Genomic DNA, 18,800 nt, shown 5'->3' with positions numbered 1-18,800 from the left:
TCATTTTAAAGGAAGGATAATCGTTTGTTTGTTTGCGTGTGTGTTTGTGTTATTGTGCAGATTCCACTTAATAAATGTCGCTGCGTAGGCGGGTAACGTTAGCTTTATTTTAAATAACAATAACAACAATAACAACAAGAAAGTATGACGTACATACACGAGTTCTTACGTAAACGTAGTGGAGTTAATCAAGCCCCTTCCTGAACGTGTTTCAATTCTGACGTGGCAATGTTGTGCTTTGTGTATCTGACAACAGCACCAGTATTCGTTGGTCTAATTCATTACTTGAGATTGTTTGGCTACTTGTATGTTTGTGTGTATATTTTGGTCGCTCGTTTGTCCGAGAGAGTTATTTCCTCATTCGATTATCCGTGTTTGATTCCTTTTTTTTATGAAACTATGTTTTACTATTTAAATCACAGTATGGGAAAACTTGATAATTCACATATATACACAAACACGTACAGAAACACATGCTAGTTGGCTTCATCGACACGCTTCGTTTGAACACTTTGCAATCAACTTTTGACAGTTTTTATCGCGCCGTATCGCGTTTACAAATTTATTTATCCGTCCGTTTGTGACGCGCCTGTGTTTTTGTATCCGTCAACCGTTTGCGCCGTTTTCAATCGTTCTCTTAATTCACTCATCTCTCTCTCTCTCGCTGCGCCGCTGCAGACTGCGAGCACCTCATCCGCCGCATGCTCGTGCTCGACCCGTCCAAGCGGCTGACGATCGCGCAGATCCGGCAGCACCGCTGGCTGCAGGGCGAGGGCGGCCCGCCCCGCGCTCTCGTGCTGCCTGAGCAGCCGCCCATGGCCACGCTCGGGGAGCAGCAGAGCCGCGCCGAGCCGTCCGCCGCCACGGCCGCCGCCGCCGCCGCCGCCACCGCGGCCGCCGCCCTCCCGTCGCCGCCCACGCCGCCTCCTCCGCCGCCGCCGCCGCCGCCACCGGCCGTGTCCGTCCAGCCAGCGGCCGCGTCGGAGTCCGCGTCGCCATCGCCGCTGTACAGCCCGGGCCTGCCCCAGTACAACGAGCACGTGCTGAGGCTCATGCAGAGCCTGGGCATCGACCAGCAGAAGACGCTGGAGGTAGCCCGTCGCGAGCGACGTTATCCATCGTTGCTGCGTTTTTTACCCCCTCGTCCCCCTCTTAACAGCGTGCACAGTTTGCCCATTGCAAAGTTGTTTCCGCTGATTTTTTATTCATTTTGACGACTTCCGCCAAACGGCCGACACAGCGACCGTCCGAGCGAGCGACGGACACCCCGACCTCGCTCACCACCTGCCGTTTCCCCCGCGCCGCGTGCGTTGCGTGCGCGAGCAGTCGCTGCAGAACAGAAGCTACAACCACTGCTTCGCCATCTACCACCTGCTTGTCGACCGCCTGAGAGCTCACCGCTCCAGCTTCCCCGTGGACCACCGCGTGGACGCGCGCAACCGGCGGCCGAGCACCATCGCCGAGCAGGCCCTCGCCAAGGTACACGCTCGCGGACGCACTTATACGCGCACGCACGTGTACGCGCACGCACGTGTACGCGCATGCAGAAGCAGCCGCCTTCACCAACGCGAGCGGTAACCTGAAGCGGGCAGCCCGTGTGTTCATCTGCAGCAAGGTGGCGCTTTTGGCTGCTGCACAGTGAGCATTTAAGCCTGTGCAGGTGCATTTATAGTAGAGGACAGGGTGAAAGATTCAGCCCTGCAATTGCTTGCTCATAACGCCGCTTTGCAGGACTCGCTCCTGCTAAGCCGAGCCTTCCATGCTGCGGTGGTGAGATGTTCATTAACTCGCCTAGTATTCGGGAGGTCGTGGGTTCGATCCTGACTCTGACAACTGTATGGATATTTTTCCAGGTCCTCAGATTTTTCTCTCAACATTGCGAAACAACGTGCCCTTAGAGTATTTGGCTGCTACATATTTACACTTGATAAGCCACTTCGTTGAGCTAATATTTGTGGTAGCCAAGTCGCTTCTGAAATTAGCTATATAGCTCAGTGGGCCTTGCCTGGTGAAATAAAAAATAGTTTAGTTTGGTTTATAGTTTTGACTGAAATATCTCGGAGCCGTACAAAGAAGTCCTCGCCCGTTCGTCTTTGGGAAGTCTCGGCTGTGTGGAATTCGCGCCGCAAACCGGCGCACTTCCTGCGTGGATGGAGCCACGTTCACAGGACTTGGCGATGGGACGCGTGCTCCGGGCAGTCGACGCGAGGTCCAGGCTTGAACCATGCCATGCGTGACGGCACGGCAGCGTTGCATTCCCTTCTCGCGCGCTTCTAAGTCGCTTGTAGAGTAGATTGCTCTGTAATCGCTGATTGCGTGGACCGACTCGCGCGGGTTTTTGTGGTCTTTGTGTGGTAGGCACAGCTGTTAGCAATTATCTGCTGTGCAATACATCTCCATGGGGATGTTTATTGTTGAGTCCTTCCCCCCCAACAATGTCCCATACTTTGGAGGTGATGCTAATAAAAATAGCGGCCCTAATTGCGTGCGCAGTGCTCAATCGAGAGACCGCACAACTCCTAAAACACACGTTTGGGCACGCGTGGCAATGAAGCGCCGCCTCAAATCGAGCACAGATCACGGCCCACGTACACGCACACTTTCTGTCTCGGGAGCACGCCCGTGTATAAATACTGCCACGTTTCTTTACATGTACTCGCGTATACATTACATTTACATTCCGTGGGTAATGACTTCCACGTGACGTGGAAGGAAGAGAGGGGAAAAAACGTGCGCGTAGTGGCGCGTTAAGTGATTGTGTGCGAGCGAGCGAGCGCGTTGCTAAGTGTGTGCACGCCGTGCGTGGAGTGGCGGCCGCGAACCCTGCCGACCCCAGCTCGACTCCCGGCCACGGCGAGCATCGGTGTCGGGGCACAGCATCGCAATTCCCCCCGCCCCCCGCAAGCACTAACGAGCCGCGTTATGTAAAGCAAGTGCCGTCCCCCCTTCCTCTCCCCCCCCACGTGTCGTTTCAGGCCAACCCAGCGATGTATCCCATGGGTCTCCTGCCTCAGAACATCAGGCATCACCATCTGCAGCAGCAGCAGCAGCAGTGCGCCGGTTTCACGGCGCTGGCTACGGAGCGCGGCTCGTTTGCCCAGTCCGGCGGAGGACACCCCATGGAGCTGGGCCTGCTGGAGGAGGAACTCTTGGTGCCGACCCCCAAGGTGACTCATTCTTCCCACCGTGATTTATTCGACCCTTCCCGCCGGGTCCATAATTCTCGACGCGGCTGGCTGGACCAGTGTCTTTGAGGCTGGAGAAAGCGGGCCAAAGGGGACGTCTTAGGTGGAGTTGGCGCTGTCCACCACAATAAGACAAAGATCTTCTTGGTTCTTTCGGTAAAGTCACGTAGAATGGAAATAATAATATAATATTATATTATTATATTATTTTATTATGTTTTATTTTCTTTATTTTATTATTTCCATTCTACGTGACTTTACTGATAGAACCAAGAAGATGAATCCCTGCAGTCACGAAAGCTTTAAATCGAAAGACAAAGATACCCCGTATAGCCTTCGACAAACCATTGGGGTAAGTGCTGTTAGCGAGCCGCTATTAAGGCCGGCATGGCACACAAGGGAGGGGGTTGGTGGCCAGCACCGCGCGCAAAACAAACACACACACGCCACGTACGTGGATAGACATGTTATCGAGCCGTGTATAATGTGTCAATTCATCGATGAATATAGGTTGATTCTTGAGGTAAATGTTACACGCATGCAAATCGCAAGTGTGGGAATGGACATTTTTCATTGGTATATAAGATTTAATTGTAATTGCTTCATGCGCCCCACTCCAGCTCCTTGTGGCCAATACCTCCTGTGTATGGTTAAGAAAAGGAAAGATCCCGACGGTGAATCTCAACAATTCGTTGAAACTTTTTGCGCCGCAGTGGCGAGATGTTAATTACCTCTCCTCCTGTACAGGAGGTTCGTGGGTTCAATCCCAACCCTGATATTTGTATATTTGGAGTTTGCATGTTCTCCCCGTGGTCTAGTGGATTCTTCTCCAGGTCGTCCGGTTTTCCCACCGCATTTAGAAACAATGCATTTGGAGTATTTGGCTGCTGTACATTTCCACGCGATAAGCCACTTCGTTGGGCTATCATTTGTGGCCAGCTCGCTTCTGAAAAGAGCTACATAGCTCAGTGGGCCTTATCTGATGACATTTTTTTTACAGTAGTTTTGTTTTAACAGTAGTTTAGTTTTAATAGTAGTTTAGTTTTAAGCCTGACCCTAATCTGCTCAAATTCCCATTGGCGTCGTGAGTCCCCCGCACCCGCCATTGTCCCTTCTAGCGACATGTTCCTGCCCCAAGCCCGCTTAGTTTTTCCCAACGGTGAATATGACGTCTCTAACTTTCGCAAGTTGGCTAGTTCAGCGTGATCTTCTCCCGTATTCTCTCAACGTATTTTCAAGCGTGTGCTTTTTCAGCTTTTGTTCGGCGTCCATCGAAGTGCGCGAAAGCTTTTTTTTCCCGCAAGGCGCACATCCAATAGAAGAACAACTCGGCCCCTAGCTTCCCCCCGCAGGACGTGGTTTATTTTTGGAGCAATTACAATTATGAGCGGAAAGGAAAGAAGCTCGTAGAGATTTTAATAGACCAGAAGATCGGCTGTTGTGTCAGAAAGCATCCCTTTGAAACCCTTTCTTTCGGACAACATAATAATACGGTATCGACAGCAAAAGTTAAGAGTTATTTCTTAAAATACCATTTGCCATAATTGCAATGTGTAGCCACAGCGTGTCACAACTCGAGGCTACGGAGGGCAAATAAATGAGCAGAAATTCTACGCACAATAAACAGAAATGGCGACGACGATGGTGGAGGCGACGACAATAACAATAACAACAATAACAAAAGTAAACACAATTTTACGAGTGTGACGGTGGTGATTTTAATTGCAGCCAGGTGGCCGAGCGGGGGTTAATTCCGTCGTGCGGCGTGAACTCCGTCTAATGGCCGCACTCGTCGAGCCGAGCCAGGAGACTAACGATTTGAGACGGGCGGTTCGCTCAGCGTGTGTCCGCGCGCCGATTGCCGTCGTGTTCCACAACACGCCAATGTCCCACGGATACTCGACCCTGCCATGGCCACGCACCCCCCCCCCCTCCCCCCTACTCTGGTGCAATCAAGTCACTGCATTCCTATCGCACGTTTCACACTGGCCTGTGCCTCCCAGGTGTTTAACCCTTTCCCTTTGTGAAACGTTTGCAAGTTGCAGGGTGGGTCCCTGTTCACCGCTGCATCTCGGAAATGCGCCAAAGTGGTTCAGCGTTGATTTTATTTAGAGAGGCCTAGCGCCGTTGTTTTTAAAGACATTGTACTGACCGCAGAGAACTGTAGCGACACGACCGCATTCTACGATAGCCGGTGCCGAAGGAGGTGGTGGGTTTGATCCCGACCCTGACGTCTGCTGTAGATTTGGAGTTTGCGTGTCTCTCTCCCCGCAGTCTCATGGATTGTTCACCGAATCTTCCTATTTTCCCTGCACATTTATAATCAACTTGCGTTTAGAGTATTTGGCTGCTATAAATTTCCACGCAATGAGCCCCTTTGTTGAGCTGTCATTTGTGGCCGGGTCACTTCTGAAAAAGAGCTTTTAGCTCAGTGGGCCTTACCTGGTAAAATAAAAAAATTGTTACATTTAGTTTAGGTAGGTCTCATCCCAGTTTAACGTTCCAACGTTTGCACTTGCTTGGAACCGGTGGCCCAACGTTCCACGTTTACCGGGATGTGACCCGCCAAGGGCCTGCCGATATGAAAGGACGTATTTTCCCCCCACACTCGTGGTGTAGGGATCGCTGGCAGGCAGCCACAGCAGCAACAACAGTCTGCAGTGAGGGAAAAGGAGACGGCCTCGTCACGTGACCTCGCGCAGCCAACATCGTTTTTTGTCTCTGGGCAGAGGCCTTATCAACGCACACAAACCCCATGCTTCCACAAGTGGGTCGAAGGTCACGATGCGGTCTTAAGGTGGTTCGTCAATATTGACCTTGACGTAGGTTATACGTTGGCCCGCTTTTGTGAATGATGTTGTTGAGTATTTAACGTCTACTTGGCATGAGACAAGGTTGGGGGGAGGGGGGCGTGCCGGTTTCACTTTGGTAACGGCGTTTAGAAATCAGCCGCTGTTGGCAGAACTGGCGCCGCTGCATCGAGTGGCACGCGAACGCAGTTCACGTGACTCGTGCGTTGTGTTTTTTTTATTCCTTCGCAATTTGCGACACTGTTTTTGTTGGCTGTATCTTGCATTGATGCTTTCGAGTCGCTGTAGACAAATAACGGAAATGCGGAACGTTGCAATCGCCGTTCTTCGTGCGGGGGTGTTTGAGCTGTTTTGCGTTGATCGTCCCAAAAGTGCACATTTTGCTGAAAACAGTTGGGCGCTTTAGAACGTTTCCACACAATAAGCTGTGGGTGCAGTGAATACCGCATATTTCTTTGCTTCCGTTGACTTAAGGGGCACCGCGGTAGCGAGATGTTAGCTGCCTCGCCTGGTATACAGGAGGTCGTGGGTTCGACCCCGACCCTGATGCCTGTACATTTGGAGTTTGCGTGTTCTCCCCGTGGTCGTGTGGATTTTTCTACGGGTCCTCCGATTATTACCTCCACATTTGGAAACATCGTGCGTTCAGTGCATTTTTCCTGCTATAAATTTCCACGCGATAAGCCACTTCTCGTTGACCAATAATTGGTGGCCGAGTCGCTTCTGAAAAAGAGCTATTTAGCTCGGTAGGCCTTACCTGGTAAAATAAAAAATAGTTTCGTTTTAGATTAGACTTCATTCGCACGCCTACAAGCAACCAATGCAAACCTTCCCTGGCGCCAACATGTGCAGCATTCAAAACAAAGGAGATCATCTCCAGTTTGCAGCCCTTTGCCCAACACTGCAAATTCCTCGTTACTATTATAGGGGGGGGGGGGGGCGGGGGGTGAGTTTATCCGTGGGCCAGCTGCTGTTGACTTCCCCTAGAAGTTGTTGTTCTTCGTTTATGAAGATCCTAGGGGGGGTGCAGGGCTGAGCCACCCCTGACCGCGAATAGAACTCGCACACCTTCCGATCGCGAGCCCAACGGGCTCTTAACCGCCGCCCCGTGCCACCCAGTGGCCGGATTTCCCCCCAGTAATATATATCTTGCTTGCAACCAACCCAGTAATATATATCTCGCTTGCAACCAACCCAGTAATATATATCTCGCTTGCAACCAACCCAGTAATATATATCTCGCTTGCAACCAACCCAGTAATATATATCTCGCTTGCAACCAACCCAGTAATATATATCTCGCTTGCAACCAACCCAGTAATATATATCTCGCTTGCAACCAACCCAGTAATATATATCTCGCTTGCAACCAACCCAGTAATATATATCTCGCTTGCAACCAACCCAGTAATATATATCTCGCTTGCAACCAACCCAGTAATATATATCTCGCTTGCAACCAACCCAGTAATATATATCTCGCTTGCAACCAACCCAGTAATATATATCTCGCTTGCAACCAACCCAGTAATATATATCTCGCTTGCAACCAACCCAGTAATATATATCTCGCTTGCAACCAACCCAGTAATATATATCTCGCTTGCAACCAACCCAGTAATATATATCTCGCTTGCAACCAACCCAGTAATATATATCTCGCTTGCAACCAACCCAGTAATATATATCTCGCTTGCAACCAACCCAGTAATATATATCTCGCTTGCAACCAACCCAGTAATATATATCTCGCTTGCAACCAACCCAGTAATATATATCTCGCTTGCAACCAACCCAGTAATATATATCTCGCTTGCAACCAACCCAGTAATATATATCTCGCTTGCAACCAACCCAACCGACCAACCAGTAATATATATCTCGCTTGCAACCAACCCAGTAATATATATCTCGCTTGCAACCAACCCAGTAATATATATCTCGCTTGCAACCAACCCAGTAATATATATCTCGCTTGCAACCAACCCAGTAATATATATCTCGCTTGCAACCAACCCAGTAATATATATCTCGCTTGCAACCAACCCAGTAATATATATCTCGCTTGCAACCAACCCAGTAATATATATCTCGCTTGCAACCAACCCAGTAATATATATCTCGCTTGCAACCAACCCAGTAATATATATCTCGCTTGCAACCAACCCAGTAATATATATCTCGCTTGCAACCAACCCAGTAATATATATCTCGCTTGCAACCAACCCAGTAATATATATCTCGCTTGCAACCAACCCAGTAATATATATCTCGCTTGCAACCAACCCAGTAATATATATCTCGCTTGCAACCAACCCAGTAATATATATCTCGCTTGCAACCAACCCAGTAATATATATCTCGCTTGCAACCAACCCAGTAATATATATCTCGCTTGCAACCAACCCAGTAATATATATCTCGCTTGCAACCAACCCAGTAATATATATCTCGCTTGCAACCAACGCGGCGGTGGCGTCGGCGGTGGCAGCGTCTGGAGGCCGCTTGAGTCAAGTCAGCACGAGGCTCCGGGGGGTGGAGGGGTGGAGGGGTGGAGGGGGGGCCCTCTCCCTCGTGGCCGTGGCCGTGGCACGTCAGAGAATGTATCTCTGGTTACGGGAAGGCCTGCTACAAAAAAGGCCCGTTTATTTTCGTGGCTTTTAAACATTTAATGAATGAATTGTAATTGATGTCTGGCCTCTGGTATTTTAGTAAACCTCAGGGGCAAATGAGGCATGGATGGAGGGCGGCAGGGGGAAGGTTTGACTTGTGTTTATTATTATCATCATCATCAGGGAATCCTGGGACCGAGATATATAAAACTAATATAGATAATTGGGCAACGCTTGCATTGAGATCATGGTGATTGTACCCCAGTAGTCGGCTGGTTTTCGCGTGAGCTGTTTCGTAAACAACACTGGTGTGTTGTATAACAACGGAAGAAACCTGGGAACGGTTGTGTCTACCAACGGATATGAGCCCGTTCACCTGGGATCAGTTGCTCTTGAGCAAGCCGCACGGTTGCCCCACTTTTCCGATGGGGACCCGGTGAGCGTCAGAATGGGAGCCACGCATAGGTGCTCTTGGCAGGATCGATCCGGCTAAAATTGCCACCTGCTTGGGAATCCAGAATTCAAAGTTCGAGTAAGGGCCGTCCCCCGCGGATTGTGGTGCAGGGACAAACCTCCCTGTGGTACAAAGTGTAAAAATACTATTCCAATAAAGTAAAAAAAATGGCTTTGAATTTTTTTGCAAAACATTTGGACGAAAATGTATTCGTTCCAAAACGTCGCTGACAAAAACGTGGCGCTATTTTTGTTGGTACTTTTGTTGTGGCCGAAACGTCGTGAGAATTTAATTTTATTTTTATTATTTTATTATTTCCATTATACGTGACTTTACCGAAAGAACCGAGAAGACTTTTGTTGTTGTGCAGATTTGCGTTGAAAATTAGCTGGGGCTTCGTCTTTGAGTAACTTGGGTTTGTTCAACTTGGGTTGTTTTGCTTGGCGCGCTCAAATATTGCCCCGTGCGTTTTTGTCGTTTTAGCCCAGGTAATATGTGTGTATGTATGACTACTTTCGCACCGTACATCGCCACCCGTGCTAATTGGAGGTGCAGGATAACTCACAAGACACTTTGCCCTCCGTCTGGCTCTCATCTGGTTATATAAACAGTGTGCGTAGTTTTATTTAAAAACAAAAACAAGCATCTTTGCATGGCGCAGCATTGTCTTGTGTGTTTGTGTGCACGTCTGAATTTAAGTGTGTGTGTGTGTGCATGCGTGTATGCATCCACAAGCGTATGCGTCATGTGTGTCTGTCATGTGCGGTGGTACGGCGGTTAGCGCCGTGCTGCGCTACGAACCCGGCGACGCGAGTTTGAGTCTTGTTCACGGTCAACACCGGTGACGATTATCTGAACCGGTCCTCGGCCTCCGCTAGGTCGACTCGGCCTCAAATGAGTACCTGGTGCGATGTGTAAACATCTCCACTGTGGAGACAAAGGTGGTCAGGCGTTGGTGCTGGCCACCCACCCCCTTGTGAGCCATCCCGGCTTCAATAGGTGCTCGCTAACAGCACTTGCCCTGGAAGAAATAGCAAAAAAAATACAGCACTTGCCCCAAAAGTCTGTTAAGGCTACAAGTGGGATCTTTTTTTTTCGGTGTGTCGTGTGCGCTCACCCGTTTCCCCCACACCCCCAGGTGAGCGGCTGCATGCTGGAGCCCGTGCCTCCGACCCGCAAGGGCCGCTCGGTGTCGCCCATCAGCCCCGTGATGGAGGCCTCCATCGACGAGGGCGTGGAGATGGAGGAGCCGTGCGACTCGGGCCGCGGGCTCGCAGGCCTCACCCCGTTGGCCAACGCAGCCGCCCCTCCCTCGCGCCACGACGTGGCCAGGACGGCGTTTGCCGACGGCGGAGGGGACGGGGGTGGCGGGCTGCACGAGAGCACGGGTAGGCGGGCGGGTGGGCCTGCGGGCGGGCGCGAGCTGCTAGCCGCTCGCTCGGAACAATACAAATAAGTAAAGATCAAACGCACAGAGGCAGCCCAGCATCAGGGCATGGTGCCAGCACCACCGCTGGGCTCCCTAGGTTCAAACCCGGAGGCCTGTGTGCGCCTCGTAGGAGGAGAGAGAGAGAGAGAGAGGCGGGAGTGGTGGCTGCTTGCTTGACAGCATTGGGCTCGCATTTCTGAGAGCCGAGTTCAAACCCGAGGCACGGGTGACTCTTCTCAGAGTGGTGAGTATCCTTATTGGGGCACCGGGCCAACGCAACCCCCTGAGTTTCTCGCGTTTGAGCGCTGGGTCCGTGTTGTTTCTGAAAGAGTGCCAGATAGTCACAGTTGGGGGGAACCTTTATAATTCAAAGAGCTCGTGGCAATGGCCAGCTGTAGATTAACGTGTGCAAATTACTTTATTGACCTTTAATTGACCTTGGAATCACGTTACAGTGAGGAGTGGAAATTACCATTGTAACGTGTTTGTCCTTCCATGATGTATTTACACTCAGACCTCCTGTGTAATTGGGTGAAGCTGTACAGTTTGTTCAATTAGATCGCTGTGCTACCACCTGATCTTAATTAAAGGTTTTAATTCATTCAGATCCAGTCCGGCAGCTTAAATCCAAATGAATGAAAATAACATTGAAAACATTTATGTGGTGTTGTGTGTTCTCAGGGTTTTGACTGGTATTGTGTGTAATTATGCACGTTATTTAAAAGTATGATTTTACCATACTTTTCATAAAATGTTAATACTGTCGTATACAATGTTAATACTGTAGTAAAATATATAGCAACGTGATTTCTTGCTCCAAATGAGCATTGAAGCCATCCCTTTTACCGACCTGAGCCAGTATATCGAAATTCCACATTCCTATTACGGAGTTTGAGTCTTCCATAGGACAGCCACAGCCTACCTCCCACAAATTGTTAATATCAACTCTAAAACGATATATTTTTATTTTATCAGCTAAGGCCCGCTGAGCTACGTAGCTCTCTTTCAGAAGCAACCGGGCCATCACAGATGTTAGCTCAACGAAGTGGCTCATCATCATCACGTGAAAAGTTCAACACAAGCGTGTAACGTCGTTAAAATTATAAGCAATGCAGAAAATACAACACGCGTACAAATACGAAACTTCAAGAAAGAGCAAAACAAATTAAGCAGGAGCAGTATTAGCAGCAGCAGCTGACATCACTTTGTCCAGCCACTAGCAGATAAAGGTTTCCCCCGCTTCATGTCGGTCATGTGACGTCATTGGACCGTACTTCACCACGCTGCTCCAACAAAGTGGTATAAACAATAATTGAAAAAAGATGTATATTTCAGGGCAGGCAACCTACTTGCTGTACATCCTCCCTCCTCGTGCTACGTACAAATGAAGTAACGCTCGTACCTGCCTCTCCCCCACGCAGAAACGTACTTCCTGTTGGGCTCGAGCTCGCCGTTCGGCAGCATGGGCTCGGAGTACTGCGAGCTGGGCACCGTGCTGCATCACTCGAGCCAGGATCTCCCGCCCGGCGCTCCCCCTCCTCCGCCTCCTCCTCCCCTGCCGCACCAGCACCAGCACCAACGGCACCACCAGCACCAGCACCACCAACAGCAGCAGCAGCAGCAGCTGGCGGCGTTGCCCACGGCCGCGGTGGGAGCGCCGGGCGGTTGCTCGCAGCGCGACGCGGACGGCGGCGGGACACCGTCGCCGCCGCCGGCGCCGCTCCTCCCCGCCGGAGGAGGAGCCGCTCTCGTCCACCAGCAGCAGCAGCAGCACCAACAGCAGCAGCAGCAGCAGGCCGGGCAGGGCGAACGTGACGAGCACAACCGCTCTCCCGTCAGCTTCCGCGAGGGTCGGAGGGCGTCCGACACGTCGCTCACTCAGGGTACGCGACGCCGTCCGTCCAGCTTCCCCCCCCCGGGACGTTTTAAGGGATGCTCGCAAAATCTGTGCCGATAGATCGGCGAACTACTTCCTGGGCTACTGTCCTCTAGCCACCTTGCAGCCCGCCCGCCCGCCCGTGATGTTTTATCTGCGCACGAGTGAATTTGCGTGCTTGCAAGACCCACGTGTAAGAGCACAGGTGATGATGATGATGATAGTAGTGGTATCGAGTGACCATATTGACTGTTAATTACGACAGTCATAACGACGACGATGATGATGGTGGTGATAATAATGATGATGATGAGGATAATGAAGATCATTGCAAGATTGATGACGACAATGATAACGACGACGATGACGATGATGATGACGACGACGATGTCAACGGTGCGAGCTGCCTGCGCCGCTCCTGCCCTGTCGGTCGGTCGATGGTAACTTCCCGCCAGACAGCTGCCGAGTGGCTCGGTGTGGTTGGCTGACCTGCATTTTCCTCCGGCAGGCGTAGTGGCCTTCAGGCAGCACGTGAGCAGCCTGGCCCGAGCTCCCGGCATCCTGGAGCTCAACAAACACGAGGCCGAGGTGGAGGAGATGGGCCAGCCCGAGGGCTCCGGCCTGTGCTGGCAGGTTGGCCAGGTAATCGAACGGCGATTGTCGTCGGGCACACGCACACACGTGGCCAAGGCGTGGCACGGTCAATGTTTGGCTCGTGAGCAAAAAAAAATAACCCACCAGTGGACGTGTGGATGCAAAGCCGAGAATGCGTATTGTTTGCGGCAAAAAATTATTAAACACGGAGGCATTTTAAATAGAATTGACCTGTGCTCTTGCAGCTGCTGCTGCTGCTGCTGCAAGCCTTTCGTGTGCAAGTCCTTTCCATATACGACGTATACTATTGTTGGTGGTCATTGGCCTCGTACACATCATGTTGACTCCTTTGAAATGTTGGGTTGTCAAAGGGGGACTTAATCAAAGAGTATCGCTGTACGTATATGTGTGTGTGTGTATGTTTATGATTCATGCTGTAGCATCATTGAACAGATTCATTTGCTCATTGTACTCTGATGTTGCGTTCATGGGATTGAAAGAATACGTTTCAGTAACAAACACAATGCACGATTAAAAAGGGGCCCTATTAGGATGAACATTATAATACTATCTTCTTGGTTCTTTCGGTAAAGTCACGTAGAAGGGAAGTAATAAAATAATAAAAATAAAACATAATAAAATAAAATAATTCTCACGACGTTTCGGCTACAACGCAAGCAGCCGAAACGTCGTGAGAATTATTTTATTTTATTATGTTTTATTTTAATTATTTTATTACTTCCCTTCTATGTGACTTTACCGAAAGAACCAAGAAGATGAATCCCTGCAGTCACGAAAGCTTTAAATCGAAATATATAATACTAATTTGCCGGGTTAAATTGTCAACCCTGGGTCGTAAACAATGCCGATAACATCATGGATGTAAGCATACGCGATCTTAAAAAGAAAGATAAGAACGGTGGAATTCAAACGGAGGGCTTAAAATCGACATCTAAAGCATCGAAAATACGGAGGGACGTAAACAGGATGTAAACACGGGGGGCAGTGTACCTCCCAGCTCCCCTTCACAACCCTTTGAAGCGACCCCCGGCGACCCTGGCAATGTCCTTTAAACAACGTTAGTCACGACTCGGGCGCGAGCATCACGCGGACGTGCGGCCGTTTCCCGGGAGATGACATCATCAGTCGTGCCTCCTGTGGGTTCACCCCAGCTCAAGCACATGGCCCCCCCTCTCCGCTGCTCCCCCCCCATCTCTCCCTGCCCACCACCACCGCACCCCCCCCTAACCCTCCACCCCCATTGCCTACACCAAACGCCCCCCCCCCCTCCTCCTCAACCTTTCCCTACCCTGAGTCCCCTCCGCCCCCACCCGTTCCATCAACGCGCCTAGCAACCAAACAGGGACATTTTGTACCACAGCATGAGGATGGAGTGTCGTGTGAACATCTGCCGTTGAGAGAGTGAGAGAAAAATAATAATAATAATGACCGACAAAGGAAAACATATTAACGCGCGCGTTTTCATCGGCTTAAATTGAATGCCCCCGTAGGACGAGTTGCGAAGAAGCGGGGCCCTGCCAACGCTTAAAACCCTTCGCCACAGGAAATAAATGCAAAAATGTGGAAGACGTGTTTATTGGAAAACCGCGTAGTAGGCGCACCAGTATACGGGAGCCCGGCGTTAACGGCGTTCAGCACGATTTAAGCGACGCTTTTTTTGCATCCTACTCGTTCGTCATCTGCAGGCCGATTTTTGCCCGGTGGAAATTTAGCCAATCGGGAGCCATTATAGCCGGGGAGAAGGTCTTTTTATTTCAGATAACACAGACCTCCACGTGATGCTTTTTATTTCATAATTGTTGGTTCAAAATTAATCGGACGTTCGATGAATTTTTTTTTTATTAATTGTAAAAATCTCTTCTTTCTTCCGGTCTACTTGAACATCTCGCACTCAAACACAACACGACAACGCCTGCACATTCCCCTCCGTTTGCTTTGGTTTTGTTCGCCGCTGGTGGTGGTGGTGGTGGTGTTGAAGGATGGTGGCATGCAGCATGCTTCTTTGGGGTTCCCCGGTTCCTATCACCCGCATCTCCTCCTTCGCCGGCAGAGCCTTGACGCCTACGGCTTGCCTACGCATTCCCAGGTCAGCCTACCAACCAACCCCTCGCTCCCCTCCCTCCGCCGCTTCCTGACTCAAGCCCTGTGCCTTTTACAGCAGCACAATCGTGTTTCCATGGGCTGACTCGTGCTCTCTCTCTCTCTCGTTGTATAAATGTGGTGATGTGAACTGGGGGTGGGGGAAGTAGCTGCGGTGGAGCAGTGGTGAGCGTTCAGGGTCCTGGTTGGATTGCTTGGCCAATTCGTTGTCTTTCATAAGCGTTTCACTCATTGGGTCTCCTCATTCTGAGGTTTACAATAAGGCCGTTTCCTTGTTTCAATGAGATAAGCTAAAATTAGTACGAACATTGTACCCACAGCAATATCAATCTATCAGTGTTGAGCCACGGTTACTAATCAATGGTCAGCCACAGTCATATCTGGGAACAACACCGACCTGATTGACACACCTAGAATTTAAAAATGATTAATTTGCTGGTGATTACAAATTGCCGAGTGTTTATGATTCAGCGGTGAATGTGAACACCACGTGGAAGAAACTCCCCCACTTCACATTTTGGAGCCTGGCTTCTCAGGCTGAACGCTGTTGAATGCGATGCCACTGAATGGCCCACGTTCATTTTATACTTCATTTTAATATGATGGACCTCATCTTGTTTGTATTTCTGAAATGCAATCACTATATATGTTTTGATTTAAAGCTTTCGTGACTGCAGGGATTCATATTCTTGGTTCTTTCGGTAAAGTCACGTAGAAGGGAAATAATACAATAATATAAATATAAAACAATAAAAATTCTCACGACGTTTCGACTGCAACACAAGCAATCATCATCATCGTGCTGTGGATTTCACACCTGATGATGATTGCTTGTGTTGCAGTCGAAACGTCGTGAGAATTTATATTTTTTTATATTTATCTGATTTTATGATTTCCCTTCTACGTCACTATATATGTGTTTGCGTGTATATGTTAGGGATGTGTTCACAGTTTTCAGATTAATCTAATAAAATTCAAAAATCAGGCCTACATGTCGATTATCCGAAAATATAATTTTACATTTTTGGATCGATCTAAAAACGTGAGAGCACAGATAATGGTGCCGCATTTAAAGTCAAATTCGCGTTTTTCTCCCAGAAAGTAGCATCGCGTGAAATCACGTTTGTTAGCACAAAGATGCGTCAAATTGCTATGTCACGTGAACCATCCGAGACTGAAATTCCCCCCAAAACGGATTCGAAATCGTCTTCATGAATCTGAAAATCCCTGAATGCAAATGCTTTTTGTATCCAATACTCAACCCTGAATTTACATGTGTGGTACTGGCAATGTTTCCGGCAGAACGCATGCCAGCCAGTCACGCGATTGTGGTTATTATGAGTTTGTGCCACAGCTGTTGAGCCATGCCATCCTGTGACCTGTACACAATTGATTCAATGCCGCTTTGTGGATTTCACTTGAATGTCATTCCTACTTTACAAACGTGGAGGATTACAGCAAACTCAGAGTGGTCCTCTCTCTCTCTCTAAACACCACGTACATGGTACAGCCCTATTGTTGATCCCCTGCTAGATGAGGACCTCCCAATGATTTGTGTTGTCATGGGGGTTAAGTGACCGTACTTTCACCACGCTGGTCAGGCATAGACACGCGAGCATAATACAGCACTACGATGAACTTTACTACGTTGTCAATGTAACATAGCGTAAACACTAAATTAACCCGATATGATAATTGTTTTTTTACCCTTTTATCTGGCAACAAAACTGACACCTTTTTTTACAAGGAGTCATGTTTGCATAGACCACAATACCTGGAGTCATAATGCAAACAAAAAACATAACTCTGATAATGTATGCACTGTCCTTGAAGTTAATTGGTCCACACCCGAGACAGCTTTCCTTAGAGCCTAGTCTCACATGGTGTTGGACCAGATGACGCCAAAAGGCGCACAACTCAAAGACAATGCACCATCAGAGTATGAGAGCTCAGGGTAAGCATTTACACCATTGGAACCTCATTTGCCAGTCGAAAAATATGATAATTGGTTTTTTACCCTTTTACCTGGCAACAAAACTGACACCTTTTTTTTACAAGGAGTCATGTTTGCATAGACCACAATACCTGCAGTCGTAATGCAAACAAAAAACATACATTATCAGAGTTACATTATCAGAGTTATGTTTTTTGTTTGCATTACGACTGCAGATAAAAGGGTAAAAAAACAATTATCATATTTTTCGACTGGCAAATGAGGTTCCAATGACTAAATTAACCCGTATTTTGTCTTGGGCCCTATCGGCAGCCAACAAAGGGACACGATTGGTAACAATCATCAGACAGAGTGGTCGTGGCTCCAGTCGCACGGCGGCACGAGAAACAATCGAATTCTGCCGCTGCCGCTGCGCAGGTGTGCGCTGTCACCTATCCCCCCCAAAAAAAAGATAATCGCAAAAACGGAGACAGGGGGACACGGACGGCCACGCCTCTCGGCCAATGTGAATGTGACTCTCCCAGCCACCGGGACATCGTCAGTCGGCGGGATTTCGGCGTTCACAGCTGCCTCTCGGTTAGACCGAGACCCTAAACCTTTGGGAAAAGCGAGGCTTTGGTTGGCTGATCAGAAGCGAGACTCTGATTTCCCTGAGTGGTGCTCCGGCTCTGTCTCGCTCTGTGCCCGCCACTGGCCGGGAGAGGATGTGCGGAATCGACGGGTAGAGGCTGGCAAATGCTGCCACCGCTTTACTCGCGACCCCTGTTCTACGTGACGAGGAATCGCGTCTTGTACCGGCCTGAGTCCTGACCACTGTTCGCTCTGCGCATGTGTGTAACCATCTCCAGACCCTGGGAATGGGGTGCAAAAGCCGGAATGGATACGTCGTATATGGAAAGGACTTGCACACCAAGGGCTTGCAGCAGCAGCTGCAAGAGCACAGGTCAATTCTATTTTAAATGTCTCCGTGTTTACTTTTGAATCGTTGTTTCTATTCGCACAGAATGAGAATTTCAATTTGCATTGAGATTGCGAAACCAATGAAATCAAAACGTGTTCCGATAGCACGCAAATTACGAAGGTAATATACGACGCTGGTTCGCTTTGCTGTCAGTCCACTCGCACTGAGTCGTTGAAGTCTATCCCTTCGCCAGCCAGGAGTATCTCTGGACAGTAATCGGAGCATGCCATCTGCTTTGATGCTGCCGTGGGGTAATTATTAGCCCACTGGACTTGCAATCTAGAGCTTCCTTCAATCACTCCATCTCTATCCACCCATAATAATTATAATAACAACAACAACAATTTACAGCCGTTTGTCTCGGGCGTGAATGTCTCCCCATGCGGTGTCGATCGTGAGGATTGGTTAACCGTACTTCGCCAGTGTGAGTTGATGCCAGGCAGGAGGAGGAGGAGGAGTAGGCCCTAGAACGGTTCAGAAATCACTCGGGTTAACCGTGGCTGGGAAGCAGACAACTAATTTGTTTTTTATGTCAAGCATTTTTTATTGTCATTCAAGAGCCCAGAACAACAAGTGGGGAATGTCAAAAGGAGGGATAGAAACAGCGTGTGGCTTATATTAGGCCAGGGCATAGTGCACCCTACTGTGGTAGAATGGGGAGGAACAATGTAACCAAACAGAACTCAAAATAAAAAATAAGATGAACGTGATGTCCAAGTTTATCAGTCCTGCGCTGTCCCAGGAGCAATGTTTAGGGGAGCGGATGACTTCTTAAAAGGAATGATTGCGTTAAATTGTCATGAT

General features: G+C 49.1%; 1 protein-coding gene across 2 annotated transcripts in view; it reads left to right on the top strand.

The window, feature by feature from the left end:
- The window catches only part of LOC133342070 (serine/threonine-protein kinase SIK2-like), an 84,831-nt gene that overhangs the window by 59,847 nt on the left and 6,184 nt on the right, over positions 1-18,800 (top strand). Inside the window, exons 7-14 of one of the 2 annotated variants that reach the window (XM_061550985.1) lie at positions 679-1,091; positions 1,327-1,479; positions 2,976-3,167; positions 10,200-10,449; positions 11,912-12,373; positions 12,875-13,008; positions 14,960-15,067; positions 17,884-17,978. In XM_061550985.1, coding sequence (XP_061406969.1) covers positions 679-1,091; positions 1,327-1,479; positions 2,976-3,167; positions 10,200-10,449; positions 11,912-12,373; positions 12,875-13,008; positions 14,960-15,067; positions 17,884-17,978 — 1,807 coding nt within the window. The remainder of the gene's footprint in view (positions 1-678; positions 1,092-1,326; positions 1,480-2,975; positions 3,168-10,199; positions 10,450-11,911; positions 12,374-12,874; positions 13,009-14,959; positions 15,068-17,883; positions 17,979-18,800) is intronic. The other variant, XM_061550987.1, reaches the window with a different exon arrangement.

The sequence above is a fragment of the Lethenteron reissneri genome, chromosome 13 (genome assembly GCF_015708825.2).
Source record: "Lethenteron reissneri isolate LAM-NWPU_2019-01 chromosome 13, ASM1570882v1, whole genome shotgun sequence".
In the NCBI taxonomy this organism is placed as follows: Eukaryota; Metazoa; Chordata; class Hyperoartia; order Petromyzontiformes; family Petromyzontidae; genus Lethenteron; species Lethenteron reissneri.
The sequence above is the reverse complement of the archived record's forward strand: the minus strand, read 5'-3'. Positions and strand labels throughout refer to the sequence as shown.